General features: G+C 31.8%; 1 protein-coding gene across 1 annotated transcript; it reads right to left on the bottom strand.

Annotated features, from left to right (window-relative positions):
* Positions 1-239: 239 nt before the first annotated feature.
* Positions 240-2,771, bottom strand: LOC149569281 (uncharacterized). The gene is made up of 2 exons (XM_089816864.1): positions 2,334-2,771; positions 240-782 (listed from the first exon to the last, which is right to left on the bottom strand). The coding sequence occupies exons 1-2, from the start codon at positions 2,769-2,771 to the stop codon at positions 240-242; spliced, it is 981 nt and encodes a 326-aa protein (XP_089672990.1).
* Between the last annotated feature and the right edge of the window lie 13,599 nt (positions 2,772-16,370).

The raw sequence follows: 16,370 nt of genomic DNA, 5'->3' as shown, positions 1-16,370 counted from the left end.
AATGAGAGTGAAATATATGAAAAATTCAAGAGTAACCATGACATGATCACAAAAATCTGAACTGCACTATGTTGCCAAAGATCTTTACATTGATAAGACTCTTGGACATTATACATGGAAGGCTATTCACTTTTTTCTTCATGAAAAGCATCTTTAGTCAAATTCCAGAGATTGTCAGTAACAAATCTTGCAAGAACATTTTGTATAATATATGCAATTGAGAACTGTACAATTTTACATCAAACACCACATGCAAGTTGTTCCAGCACAAATGTGTGCTCTTCGCAAGAAATGTGCAATTCAAAACGGAGATTGGTCAGTAAAATTTCTCTTTCCCAGCTTAATGAACCTTGGGCATGAAAAGCCTCTAACACAGAGCAATATGCAAATAATTCCAACTTATGTGTGGATACATTGTGCTCGTCTGCCAGGCAAATTCCATTTTTCTTTTGCTTCTTCCTAAGTTTAGGCAGTTTTCTGGTGTTATAGTGAGTATTCTTTCTATTGTTTGGCACTTTATCTCTTTCATCTTGAATTGCAAGAGCAAAAGCAGTGTGTCTCCCAGTAGTTGAAACAAAATAATCTTTATAGTCCGTATTCATGTGAGAAGCATCAACAAAAATCCCCTTGGCATGAAGTGTCCCTTTGTCTACATGTTGTGCTGATTCTGAATGCCTAAATCTCTTTATTTTGTCACATTTGTCAAGACGAAAGCCCTCATCTACCTCATACATACTTTCTACAATTGCATTCCCTTGTTTTGATGTCTTCCGTTTTCTTGCCTACAAAAATAATTTTAAGCATGTGTTAGATACACTGGTGTAAAGGACTCGACATCTTAATAAACAAGTCAAGTTTTAATAATATTCTCAACATAAGGTTGTATCCCAATATTCAAGTAGATCCAAATAATACAATGCATGATGCAACTCTCTGACAATCAAAAAAGAACCACCCCTAATAGAGCTAACAAAGTAAGATCGATATAAAAGTGTTCATATAAAGATCCAAAATTCTCAAAATCACTAAAAAAGCCTATAGGTAAAGGAAGATGAGATCTCAAATGAATGTAAAGGTTTGAAAAGCTAACATGTGCACCAAGACATAACTAAATGAAATGGATATCTTCCATTACAAAAGAGAGATTAAAAGTTTGTTCCAACTGTTATATTAGATACCTACCTTCTTAAGATCTGACATTGCCATGAAAACCCTTCTAATTATCAATAGGAATCAGTTATATTATGAAATCTCAATGCTAATATTCTAATTATTCTAAACCAATTGTTTCAATTTTATACACTAAAAACTCAAAAACTTGTAGCAAAGATACATTGATAATTCTAATTCCTCGGGGCCCAATAGCTTCCTGATATGTCATACAAGGCACAAGTAGTAAAAAAGGGCATACATTTCTCCAGGCATAAATATATTAGACAATTCAATGAATGTAACTACAAACAAAAGGCAATCAAGAATATGCTATTTTCCAGAAACTACAAGATCAAAATGTTTGATGCCAATGGAATATTAAACAAATGATATTAAGTCAAAACAAAGGCCTGTAAACTTTTCCCAAATTCTTAAGTTATTAGAGATATTTCGGTACATTTGAGGATTGTATTCATTAGGAACTACACTTAAGCTGGATATTTATTGTATTGTATGGGTAAGAAAGATACCCTTTCTCACTAGATAATAAAACCCATGTTCAGTGATCTGCTTAAAATCTGGTAGATTATCTTGAGATTAATGTAATCGCCGAGGATATTGGTGTCTCTATATGATAGCAAGAATGCAATGTATTTTGTTAAACTCGTGTATTGGAAGAGTAGGACGTGATATATTACTTCGTAATTCATTGTGAACAATGATACTTTAGAGTACGTAGTACATAGCATGGGATATAAATACGACATCTTTACATGTTATTTATTAATATCATTATGCACAAGATCATTGCACTTGATAGTGACATGTGAGATACGACTTGGTTGCCTTTACCATAGATAAAAGTGGCATGCTCAATTACCTACTAGTGATAGGTTATGTATAGAAGATATTTCATTCTTTAAATCATGCCTTAATTATGTTGAATTAGGTCACTGTGTTTAGTTGTCATATATGTGAAACCCTAATGCTTAGTAGAGACTTCAATTTACCATCTACGCAGTACTTATACATGATTAAGTAGGATAGAATAAAAGTTGGGTGCTTTTGTTATATGCTCAAGAGGCAAAATATTGAAACATTCTTCAAATATTTTCATTAACAACACGATAGAAGTTAAACGGTTAAAAACAATTGCCAAACAGGTAAAGGAAAATATTTACCGAAAGAGATAATGACCATTTCCCATCCTTCCATTCCTGCCTGGTCTGAATATCGGAGTAGGGGTATCTCATGCAATTGTCATAGCAAGGGAAGTACACACTATAATATCTGTGAGGAAGAACCTCTGAGATAATACCTTCCCACCAACAATCCTTGTCAAGAACCTCAACTTGATCAATACCTGCCCAACTAATAATGTTCATCTTAGGAGGGCGCGACCTTAATTGGTTGCATTGTAACTCCAACATCAGAGGATGCCCCTCATCTGTCTCAAATTTATCATACTGGACACGATAAATATTCCCCTCTTGAGACACTATAGCACCCTCAAACCAAGCCCCTACAAAACCAGGTTCCTTGCTGCATGTTTCGACTTCCATACCATTTCTGAACTTCATCTTTATACCTCCAAAAACACTTGCAAGATGCTGCTGCATTGCCTAAGCCTCTACGCATAACACATTATTATTTTAATTTTTTTAATTTTTAAAGTTCAGAAGGTTGCATCTTAATGCCGGTGGCTATACAGCCACGAAAATGCATTTCCTATACATTGCCTTTTCTAACTTTTTTAAAAATTAACCAAGTCCTCTCCTTCTTATGGAAGTGCATTTTAGTATGGCCATATTTCTAACATTTGTGGGCCCACAAACTTATGTCCGTTGCTTATTATAGTAGTAGATTGAAAAGTAACATATTTCTAACTATTATTCAAAGTTTTATATATGTGGATTGGATGTTGTCTATGGTTTTGGTTTTGTTTTTCATATTATATATTCTTTATTGTCATTTTTAAATTTAATTTTTTTTGATTTACTATTTTAGAATATAATTGTGATGCAATAAGTAGTATATTAAAAAATTACATTGTATTTTTTAACATTTTATATTTTAATTGTGATGTCAATGCTCACTTCATTTTAATTTTAAAGTAATCTCTAATTTGTCTCAATTAGTTTAATTTTTATTATTTTAGATACATGTTTATATTTTTAAATATTATTAATATGTATATAAAAGATTTGAATTATATTTAGTTTATATCTAAGATATATTGTAGGGTGTGATTTGGAGCTATTTGATGCTCTTAAGGGGGGTGCACTTGGACTTGCATCATCAGTCTCTAACATTTTGTGACGTTAGAAGGTGATATTGAATGGTAGTGTCTAGTTTTGTCACCACTTGTTACAAATTTTAATATAGACGTTCATACTTGTTAAAGTTAATACACATGTTTAAGATATATTTGTAATGTCATTTCATGAACCCAAGTGTTCTTATCTTTGAAATGTATTGTATCTATAGTTCTAAATTAAGTTTAAGCTATTTTAGATATATGGGTTTCCTAAATTTTATTATCAAACAAAAATATTAGACACTTCTCTCTTCTTCAAACAATTATAAAACAAAAAATAAATGTACATATTACATCTATCATGCTACAATACTCTTTAAAATATCTATAGTCCATTTCCAATTAGTGGCCAAATCAAAGCCTCCCTCTTATGTGCTTCAAATTGATAGATCAAAATCATAGATAGTTTAGCCTTCATCATGGAAAAAATATCATTACCTTTCATAATATGATTTGTGATTGCTCCTTTTTTATGATATATAATGGTGATATTTTTAAAATATATTTTTAATGTCATTTCATGAACTCGACTATTCATATCTTTGAGATATCTTACATCTATAGTTCTAAGATTAAATTTAAGTTATTTTAGCTTTGTGGGATTCCTAAATTTTATTAACAAAAAAAAATAGTGAACACTTCTCTCTTCTATATAAACATAAAAAAAACATTATAAAAAAGCTACATATTACATCTATCATGTTACGATGCTCTTTAAAATATCTATGGTCCATTTCCCTTTAGTGGTCAAATCAAACCCTCCCTCTTATGTGCTTCCAATTGGTAGATCAAAATCATAGATATTGTATCCTTCATTATGAAAAAAAAATTACTATCTTTCATAATATGATTCATGATTATTCTTCTTTTATGACATATGATGGTGATTTTTCTTTAACAACATCCCTCTATTTTATTAATGCATCTACGGATGATGGTATTGATGAAAAAAAGTGTTGCATGGTATTGTCATTGATGTCAACTTGATAGGTCTTGTCATTAATGCCAATTTGAGATCATTAATATATTTGGAGAGGTTGGTAGATATTGTGGGGTGAGTGATATAGAAGTTCATCAGATGTATACATGGAAGAATATTAATCTAGATGATTGATATGTATATGGTGAAACCTTGTTGCATATACATTAGGCTTTAGTTACGCGATGTAGCTACATTTTGTTGACCTCATGCTCAAAGACATAGTTGGTTAATTATTGAGATTAGATTGATACTTAAATTTGATTGAAGAAATCTATATAAGGCTTTAATAGCGTATTTCTCTATGATTGAGTTATTATTTTGGTCTCCTTGTCGTATTGCATGTTCTAGGTGTGTGATTATATTTTTAAAATTAACATTTTATAAGGTGTCCCTTCCCTAATTTTTAAGTTATACAAATTTGTGTAGCAATAGTTATATGTATGTTCTTTTATAATGTGTCTCAATTGACTCACTAAAATGTTCCATATTCCTTTTTTGGAATTCATATATTAGTGTGGACTTGGGAATCTATTTTGTAAGGTATAAGGATATAATGATGATTGGTGTTCTTCAATGCTATATCTTGTATGTGAAGTATCACAATTTATTTGGTTTGTCGTGTTTCTATTTTTTTAGCATGGTTATCATTTGTGTCAAGATTTAATAAGTGATTTATTTTAAAGATGAATTTAGAAAGGTTCTTTATGGTCTACAATGCTTTCATTCTTGTCATATATTATGTTTTTGGCTTCTCCATGGTGGTGTAAAGACAACCAAATAATAATTTTGATAGTTGTGTTGATACTTGGGTCGATAGTATAAGTTCCTTCCATCATAGTTCATCCTAACCTATTTAATTTGATTTGGAGGATGTGTTGACGTTTTCATGGGGTATAGTTATGCATTGAATTGATTTATAATCATAATATTTCCTAATGCATGTGTTTAGAGTGGACTAATAAAGTGTTTGTTAGAGTAAATGATTAATTTTATTTAATTTTATTAAATTACCTTTACTCCCTACTTAAGATTTCACTTTATGCACATGCATAATTTCTATTTGATAATTAATTATTGAATATTAAATATTTTTTACCTCTTAGGGTTTCCCTTTTAGAGTTTTACAAACTCCTTTATTAGGATTTATCTATTGGATTTCCATCCATTCTTTCACTCTGATAATATATTCTTGCATGGTTTCAGAGCCACACCCTTGCCTTATCTTGTCTTTTTCTTCTCTATGGCAAGTTCTTGCATGTAGGTGTTCTAAAGGATCTGTGGATTTGTTCTCATCAACTCCTTCATGGTATCAAAGCCAAATCTCTTGTAGCTTGTTCTTATTTGGAGAAAAAGAGGAACAAGGGTTTGACAAAAGAAATTTTTTATTTTTCAGCTAATTTGAGAGTTTTTGGTTATAGTTTTCAAACCTGGTATTCTTTGCAAAATGTTATTTTTTGTTTTTTTTTTGCATACAAAAAATGAAAAAAAAATGAGCACTTTTTAATCAACAGGTGCATGTGAAAGGGTATTTTTTGGAGAAGGAAAGAATTTTTTTTGGAGGGCACATTGAAGACGGTGTTACCTGCAACTCATAGCAGTGTCCTTCTTGGTGTGGTTTACTATACCTACAACTTATTCCTATGAATTTCATGCATGAGCCAACGTCTGCATTGGTAGATTTGAAAAGGCAGAACTTCAAACCCCCTATGAGCATCGTACTTTGACCTATAATTTTTTTTACCTATGATTGCTATCTAGATCTAGATGGCTATTTTCATCAATATTTTTCAAAAGGTACATGTGATTCTAAACTGAATCTTTTATGTTCTTTTCTTGTATATGAATTATTTCTGGCATTTGGGGTTCATTTTTTTGCATTGCGGGGGGTAATTTATATTATTGTTTATGTCATTTACATTAGTAAATCAAAACTGTTCAGAAACAAAGACCTTCTAAAAAATGGCTAAGACCTCTTCTTGTCTAGTTCCTCTAAACCCACATAACTATCACACATGGACAACTTCTATGACATGGCTTCTCCTTTCAAAGGGTTTGTGGTTTCGTTAAGATGAAGTACAACCAAGTTTACAAAGGCCTTTTGAGGTCATACAACACAGGAATAAGATGGATGAGGCCATGGGTTTGATTTCTTTGAATGTTTCAGACAACTTAGTTTCATCTTGATGGGTTAAATTCCCCTCACAAAATGTGGGCCAAGTTCAAGGATTTGTTTGGTACCATTAATGAGTTCAAGGCACTTCAGATCGAGGCAGAGCTTACATCACTTGTACCAAATGAATTTCCCTCTATTGAGGACTTTCTAATTAGGTTTAAATATAGATCTTTGTTACATGATTGTGGGAAAGTGAGGATTAATAAAGAGTGCATTTATCTAATTATGTCAAAGCTTCAAGGAAAATTTCAGATTTTCTCTTCTACCTTCCATTCCATAATGGATGCTTTGGGTCCTAGATTTACCATGCCCACCTTTGATGTATTTTATGATCATTTAACTAGAAATCAATCCAAGCTTACACAATTAGATACTCTCATAGGATCAAAGAACTAACCATTAGTTTCTCAGACATCTATAGGGAAGACGAGGTAAAAATTGAAGCCCAAATAAGATTTAATAGGTAGTGAGAGTTCCTTGAAGCCTTCTCCTAAATTAAAGGCTTGAAAAGCCACTTCAAAGGGTAAACCTTCTAAGTCTAGTGAGTCTACATCTAAGATTAAAAATTTTATAGGTGATCCTTGTTGTTTTTGTGGCAAGGAAGGACATCCAATTTCTAGGTGTTGGAAACATCTTGAGGCTTTAGAGGAGGCCATGTAGCAAAATAGTATTTCTTCTCTAAAGCCACCACCTCCTTCTTAAGGTAAAGGACATGCTCTTTCTGCACGAGCATTGGCTTCTTCAGCTACTTAGATTATTGATTCAGGTGCTTCCCACCATATGAAACACTCACCTAATTCAGTTACCTCACTTGCTCATAATATTACTACATATATTACAGTTGGTGACTTTGCACATCTTTTAGTTTCAGGTTCAAACACTATCTCTTTATAGGGTGGTTCCCTAAAAGATGTTCTCTTGGTTCCAACCACTTGTACGAACTTCCTATCTGTCTTCCATATTTGTCATTTTGGATCTAATAAGATAGTTGAGTTCTCACCACATGATGTGGTTATTTGAGATCTCTATGATCCTAACATGGTTTTTTCTATTGGGAGTATTGATTTATAGTCTCACATATCAATTTGATGGCTTTGAGAACTCTGATTCTTTAGGTGATTCTCTTGTTGGACATGCAGACACAGTGAGCAAGCTTTGGCATGAGTGTTTTTCCCATGTCAACTATAGATATCTGCATCAAATGAGTACACCATAGTTAGTGATTGGGCTACCTTAGATCTCTTGTACTAACAGTGTTTGTAAGGTTGTGCACATGGAAAACACCTGCTAAGGAACCATTAGAGTTGATACATAGTGATCTTATGTCATTCCTGACTCCATCTTTTTCAAGTGCTCAATATGTTCTTATCTTGATAGATGACTTTGCTAGATGCACATGGGTGTACTTTTTGAAGTACAAGTATGATGTCTTTGATTCATTTCAAATCTTTAAGACATTTATGTAGAAGAGGTCTACTCTTTCTGTCAGGCATATACACACTAACAATGGTAGGTAATATGTGACTTAGTCTTTCAAATATTTTTTCACTAAGCATGGTTTAGAACATTAGTTCATAGTTCCACATACCCCTCAAAAAAATGGGGTAGCAAAGAGAACGAATGGGACATTATGACAGATGGTCAATTGTATGATACAATCTCAAGCTATGAGTTCTTCATTTTGGGTAGAGGCTAACAATTGTGCCAACTATATTTAGAATTGGATACCTTAAAAGGCATTGCAACATTTGACTCCTAAGGAGGCTTGGAATCATTTCAAGCTTTATGTTTCTACATTTTGCATTTTTGGTAGTGAGGATTAGGCATTTATTCGAGATGCTCATATTAAAGCCATCAAGAGGAAGAGCCAACCACTCATCTTTGTTGGCTATTGTGAGGATGTGAAGGCGTACAGGTTGTTTGATCTTAATTCTAGAGAGATACTAAAATTACTAACATTAATTAAAACCCCTACTCACCTATCCCAAGGTTACATGGTGGCTCCCCATTGCTATCCATGTGGGTACATGGGCAAGGACATTGTCCATCATGTAGGGCTTGTTTCCCACTCTTCCATGCTAACATTTGAACACTAACACAAGTCTCCCTCGTTTCGCGTTGGCGCAAGGCTCTAAGCTGCTCCACTTGGTACCTTGCATACCTTCTTCTATGCAAAAAGATAACTTCTTACCCAACTTAATGTGCCCAGCCTTAAATGCGTGGAGGCTTTATTGAGCAAGGTCAATATTTGTTATGTCTTCAACTCCATGTGTCTGCACCCACGCTAGGAACAAGGACTAAATTGAAAGTACGTTAAGGTGGTTGAGAATATGAAGGATAGAATAGGTTTGACAGAGTTCCAAATTTAATACCAACCTACTCCCTGCCCATTCGATCATGTCACCACTGACCAACTGGATTTGGAGCATGGAATACTTGCTGTTGAAGATTTAATTGCTTGACTTGCTCCATTGGAAATTTATTTCAAAAGAGGAATGTCAAAATGTCATGAGGGTGTATGGGGTGGTATTTGCTCCAACCACTTACCATCTCGCCTTAGCACTTAATTTCATGTCTCAATTTTCTAAGACTTAACTATCTCTATGGGCTAGCGTCTAAGACATGGCAGCCCACCCTCATCATTACCTTGTTGACCAAAAGGGAAAATTAGATGCGCTGACTTAAGCTTCTTGGGTATCGCTTCAACTCCTTTATGAGCTTGAGAGGCGTGAAGGAAAATATGGGTAGGTGGGTCCTTTTCCTACCTCTTTCCCATAAGCCTTTCCTACATTTAGACTAGGTATGAGCGCTCAATGTCATTGAGGCAGCATTCTTTTATGTTTTTTGTTTACTATTTGATTGTTGAATGTCCCATCTAGTTGATGGGTCGACCCTTCCTTGGAAACTCCCATTTTTAATACTGTTCTGACTTCTTATTTGAAATGATAGTGACTGTACCTTAGGTGCTTCTTAATTTTTATTTATGTTATGCTTTGTTTGTTACTTAAATGATCTATTATTTTATTTAAAAGATACTATAGGATATTTTATTATTATTATATTGGTCTGTATTGTGAGAAAGGACTTATTTTCCTCTTCCATACAAATTCTGTAGGATTAAAATGAGCACTTCTAGCAGTATATATATATATATATATATATATATATATATATATATATATATATATATATATATATATATATATATATATATATATATATATATATATATATATATATATATATATATATTTTATGCTCTTGCATTTTATATTTTCATTTCAATTTCCTTCTCCTTTAGTTTAGGATATTCCTCATAGATTATTGGAGTGAAATATTAGAAGGTATCAGCTTTGTTATTCCAATGTAGATTAATAAGTTTGTTGAATCATATGAACAGATAACTCTTTTCAAAACAAACACGTATAGAAACCATATGAGTAATCTTAGATGAACCAAACTGAATGATGCAATTCTATGAGTAATGGGAATTGGTAATCATTTGCTTAGGAGCCACTATTGCATTCACCTAAAAGAATCCAATTTCTAATATGCATATACCTTAATTATTCAAGAGAATGAAAATAAAATTATCATTCTAATACTATTACCTAATCTAACACTTTCTGGTTAATTCTATTCTTCCATGATGATTAGAATCAATCTGGCAATCTAAATGGAAAGGAAGAAGCACATTAACTTAAAGCACCAAGCCAACTTAGCTTCACACTCACAATATATGTTTCCCAACGATGATTCTTCCTTTACATAAAGGGTGGTGAGAACTCTTAAGTATGCTAATACCATGAAATACTACTCACTAACTCAGATGTTCCTCCCAATCTTCTCAGAATTGAGAAGCAATGTTGTTGAAAGTGTAAGTTTGAATATTGAACTTTTTTACCGAGAACTTATAGAGAAGTCTATATATTTTTATCATTTCATCAAAGTTACATTAATCAAATACAAAACTGTGAGAGGAGGATTAATTCATGTAGTTTTAAATGTCCACACTTTACATGGGTCCATTATTGCCCCAGTGTCACAAAACCGAGCTCTGATACCCAAATGTCATGCCCAAAAACACCAACCAGTTATGTTTTAATATTTAAAAGTGATAATAGGATTAAATGTAATAAACAAGTATTCAAATAAATTCACTAAACTTCCTCACGCACATGTATAATTATAAAAAATTTAAAACACAACTCAAATGCAATTTTTCTTAACATATTTTAAACTTAAAAATGCATAGCTAAGTATATATATCAACATGTTATTTGATTAATCTAATTGAAACGAATGTGATTACCAATCATAAAAATGTGCAGTAAGGTAACACCATCACATCTGATTTTTAAATTACATACGCAAAACCGAAAACAAAGCTATAAGACTCAATGCAAGCATATTTACTCAATCTCATTTTTCTATTAAAACTACTTGGTTCAAAGGCTCCGCCGAGAAAGAACCAGTAAGAAAACCCGGCTTCGTTGCCACTTCAACAGAGGTTTAAAATACATTTCTACACAGGATTCTAACCCCGAACGTAATTGAATTTCAACAATCAATATACATTTCCATCATGGCCCTTAACAAGGGTTCCATATCAATTTCTACAACAGATTTCTAAGAACCGTGGAGAGAACAAAAACTAATCAAGTGACAACAAGCATGACCAAGAAACAAATCAAACATGCATATTCATACAAGGTTTTCACAATGAATCAAAACTAGGGAAAGGTGGATTTTTCCAACAGGAGATGTCAGACACAACACCAAACTAGGTGCCCAATTGAGGCTATAAATCAAGAACTTTTGTTCTTCCATTCTTACATGCCAAAACTCATACGTGGTTTGTGCTGACAAGTAGGGGCCCATAACACCCTACCCTCTCTCCCTCTTCTAGTCCTAAGAAGAGACTCTACACTGTTGGAGTCCAACTAAAAGGACCTTTCCAAAATTGGCCACTTCTGCCCTCTCCAAGGGTGAGTAATGCCAAAACTCCCATGCAAAAAAATCTCAAAATTCAAACATAAACAAGAAAAGAAAACATTAAAAAAACACATGGTTTTCAAATCTTCCCAACATACCCACAATCATACAAGCATTCAACCATCAACAAGGTAGCATAAGCATGAGACAAAAATGAAAATCTGAACAAGGGAGATGAGAATTCCTACCTACACAAAGAGGTGATGGAAAATGAACAAGTTTGAGTAGAGCTTTGCCCTTCCTTGCTTCAATCTTCCAAGACTCCTCTCTAAATGTAGAGATTGGGTAACCACCTAAACTACTCCCACTAGGCTTTCTCAGTATTTCAATGGTAATTTTTATTTTTGGAATAAGGTTTGACATAATTTTGTTGAATGTAGGAGTAGATTGAATTCACTTAGGCTAAGACATAATTTAATAAATTCACTTAGGCTAAGACATAATTTAATAAATTCAAAATAATTATAGCTTCAATTTTATGTTTCAATAAGTATAGGCATAAATCTACATAATGAAAACATAGGTTGATAGTGATGAGTGGGTATTAGAACAATGATATTCAATCTTTCAATGGATATGTTTGCACATTAAAAAAATTGGTCATAAGGCTATTGCTACTGGAAAAACATGAGGATAATTGGTCATGCTTTCTAGCATGGGATCAATTACTATAATTGTAATGAGTTAGGATATATTTCAAGATTTTGCAAAGGGATGAATGTGAGGCCTTGTCCTTAAAGAAAGATTGGTACTAGTAACAAAATAAATGATATCGATAATATATAGAAAAAGAAAGAAGAAAATGAGATAAGAGTTGGATTTGTACCTCTAGAAGGTGCATATAAAATATCAACTAAAAGTTAAAACCTTGGCTTAGGGGGAGTTGTAATTGCAAATCATTAACCTCCTATAAAGATTAAAATGTTAATTTATATCCAACATATTAGTTATTGATGACCTTTTAGTCTTAAGGCCTTCTTGGGAGATGTTTTCATGATATTTTCTCAAATTTATAGAGAAAAATTGTATCTTCCATAGGATTACTAAAATATCCTATTTCATTGTGATATCATATAGCTTCAAGGTAAAGAAACTACATAAAATGTATTGGTGCATTGAATGTAGTTTTCTAGGGCATGTATGGATTATTGATTAATCTTTTACACTATCTAATCCCTCGTGCAAACAACGAATAAGAATAGAGTCAAGAAGAAGAGATATTTCAGATAGCTAATTGATACCCTTGTGACTATAGATTCAAATCAAAGGCGTTGGAAGTTACTAGAATTATTTCTCCTTGGGTTGTATATATTTCTAAATATACAAACCTCATATTCAAGAAGCATGCCTATGTCTTTATGCTAAACAAAAAGGATAGGTCGGTCTCCAATGTTTTAATTAACATAACACTATGGAGGATATAAGGAAGTACATTTACATGTTGTTGGGTAAGTACACACTGGTAGAATTTTAACAAATAAATTACTACATGACTGAAAATGATCGTTGAATAAACAAATCACTACTGCCCCTCTAATATTTTTTGTTTCAAATTTGACCATATTCTATAGAGCTTAAGCCCCCCTCATGGCACTCGTATCTATGTGAGCCATTTGACCCATCCGATGGCTTAATGCACCAAAACTACCTATTGCACAAAAGATATTGCCTCTCAAGCCAAGCTTAAGGTTGAGATCTTTAACTTTTATTACTCATTATATTAATGAATTATTAATATTTTTAACTATGATTTGAAGTTATTTTGATTTCCATGTATTGTTATCATGTCAAATGTATCATGGTGAAATCATTAATTTCAATAATAAAATATGATTTAAAAAATCTAGTTGCATTTAATTTGGATTGTTTAAGTCATATTTTATTAGTGAAATTGACAAAAAGTAGTAGAGTTTGACAAATAAATGGTAGTGCAACTAAAAATTTTAGTTACAAAAACTAAACATTACTATTTTTACTATTTTTTTTTTTGTAATGGGGCTATAAATAGTCTTAATTTGAATATTATAAAAAATGCAAATAAATAATTAGTCACACAAATAAAAATGACTATTACTCCTCTATTTCAACATTGGAAGTCTTAATTCTCCATAATGCCTCCATTTTGGGTACCATTTGCATAAGATGTAGGGCTCATAGCATAAAGTTTAGGTTGTTTCTATTAAGGTTGTTGCAAAGAGAGAATTTCAATGTTGGTTTCTATCATATTTTCATCCATCATTTCTTGCCTTTGTATAGCTCATTGTACATAGTAAAAGAAGAAATGCTTCACCTACTTTTGGTCTTTGTGGAATTATTCAGCTTGAAAGTGAAATAGAAGTTGAATAGGACTAGTACGTGAATTTCAATGTTTTGATATTTCATATAGATTTTCACAACTTTAATCAATTGTAAACTTCCTTTACAATAGTAATATTAGTAAAATTTCACTATTTTAATTTATTCATTCATTTTCAAACAAATTATATTAGAATTATAATTGTAATAAATTATTTAAAAGAGAACATGAGCTCCTCACATAACAGTTGCTTTAAGCCCTTGTAATAGGGAGGTTCAAAGTTTGAATCACAAGAATTACATTTAACCTAGATGGTCTATGCAAGGAATGAGAGTTAGAAGTAATTACACTCAGAGTTACTGATGAAAAGCTGGGGATGGGAGTTGGAAGGAATTGTCATTCAACATAACAATCCCAAGAGTTTGAATGAATCATTGACTAGGAAGTGCATTGTGCCAAACAGTTGATGATGAACATGAAGCTAATGACATTCATGTCAAGCCAACTATTGAACCCTCTATGGGCTTGGATTTCTCAAAGACCTTATGCTAGACCCATGTTGAGAGTGTGTCTCTACACCTCTTGGGCTTGGCGTCCCTATTGGGTTATCGTGCTCACGGGTCTAGGGTGTTAGTTTCAAGGGGATGAGGGGATGGGATCCCTTTGATTTTTGGCCTCGTTTCATAGCTCCAATAAAAAATGACCTGTTACCAACAAGAAAATTAATTATTTAGAAGTAATTAAATATCACATAAATTCATTTACTATTGTTTATAGATACCAATTATACATAAAATAATTCTTTTTTCCCCTAATTGATATAAGTTATATATATATATATCCTAACCTAATAATAAATATAACATGCTACTATTTGATATATAAATTATATTACCTAATATTATTTGATATATAAATTATATTACCTAATAATATTTGATATATAAATTATAAATTTGACTTTATTTCAAACTTCTTATCTATAAATCAAGACAATAGAACAATAAACCCACTCTTTATTTTTCTTTTATTTTTATTTCTGAATAATGGTAACACATATCCTTTTCATTTGATTTTTTCTAGAAACAAATCACAATGAAAGAATATAAAAAGTGTTAAAACTCTAGTTTTTTTTTCAAAATATTTATTTTGTTTTTTAAAATTATACTTACTAAGAGTATAAAACATATGTTATATTGTTAAATTATTTGATATTTTATATTTGAAAGCCCTAAAATTCTTCAATGCTTTCACTTCTCTTTTTTTTTTGCTATGCAAGAAAAAAGGAGCAACTATAAGAGTTTTAGATGGAGATGACTTCACGAGAGGATGAAGATAAATATACTTCAGCCTATTGCAAGGCATGGCTTCAGTAAAGGTGAGAAGTCATATGGATGATCTCAATACAAGACATAAGATTTAAGGATTTTACAATGCTTCGATCACAACCCTACTCAATGAAGATCCCCATTTTTCATTATTTTGAGTAGCTTTCTACTACACATTTATGCATCTTTCATATTTTAAATTTATTTTCTACTATCATATTTTACTTTTGATCTAAATACTTATTTTACTTATAGTTCAGATGGGTTTTCCTCCAACTTGAAGTTGTTGGTTGTGGGTGGAGATTGATGGTTCCATCATGATAATACTATGTATTTCATATAAATTAGATTATATGTATATAGATTAATTCATGTAAGTTTTGCATTATGTTGATCCCCAATTTCTCAAGACTTAGGACAAGCTTCATTTGGGATTTATTAGTATGTTTTTCTCGTGACACTATAAATTGTTCTTTGATCATGGAACATAAATCATTGTAAATGTTGTAATAACTTATCCATGTTAAGGTGGTTTGATTTTTATTATTTTTATTAGAGATAACATTTATAAATAATATGCTTATTTTCACATAGGTTTGAATAGGCATGGTATTTTCTTAAACACAAAATCCACAATATCTCAATTTTTTGTGACTTAAGTTAAAAGCATTTAAAATTGCAGAGACATTGTATCATAGAGGGAAAATTAATTAAATTTATCTTTTTATACAAAAATGGAGGTAATTGAGTTTTGGATTTTATTTTGTTTCTTGTGTATGATAAGATGCAAATTGGGGATGTTTCATATAATATATTTATATGAATCGTTTAAATATTACAAAAAGGAGTACTTGTGTTCTCTTTAAAATTGAGTTACTTCAATAAAAAGCTACTTCTTTCCACATTGTAGGGTGACACAAGAGTCATTTTTCTAACTATAATAAGTTTATATTTCTTTCAAAAGTAATGACAACAATAAGTATGACCTATATTAATTGCAAATGCAAAATAGAAGTTCTTCTGCATAAATGGATTGTCAATGTAGTTATGTAATTTAATATATTTTCTCTCATGTGGAGCCATAAAATCCAAGATTATAAACATAGAAGTTCATTTAATCTGAAAAA

This window comes from Cupressus sempervirens, chromosome 3, assembly GCF_028749045.1.
Source record: "Cupressus sempervirens isolate cs-2001-9-10 chromosome 3, ASM2874904v1, whole genome shotgun sequence".
Taxonomy (NCBI): Eukaryota; Viridiplantae; Streptophyta; class Pinopsida; order Cupressales; family Cupressaceae; genus Cupressus; species Cupressus sempervirens.
The sequence above is the reverse complement of the archived record's forward strand: the minus strand, read 5'-3'. Positions and strand labels throughout refer to the sequence as shown.

Bases quoted from the DNA above. Each gene is read 5' to 3' on its own strand.
- LOC149569281 (XM_089816864.1), bottom strand. From the start codon at position 2,771: ATGCAGCAGCATCTTGCAAGTGTTTTTGGAGGTATAAAGATGAAGTTC. The intron at 783-2,333 runs GTAAATATTTTC...TTATTTTTGTAG, and splicing joins AATGGTCATTATCTCTTTCG to GCAAGAAAACGGAAGACATC.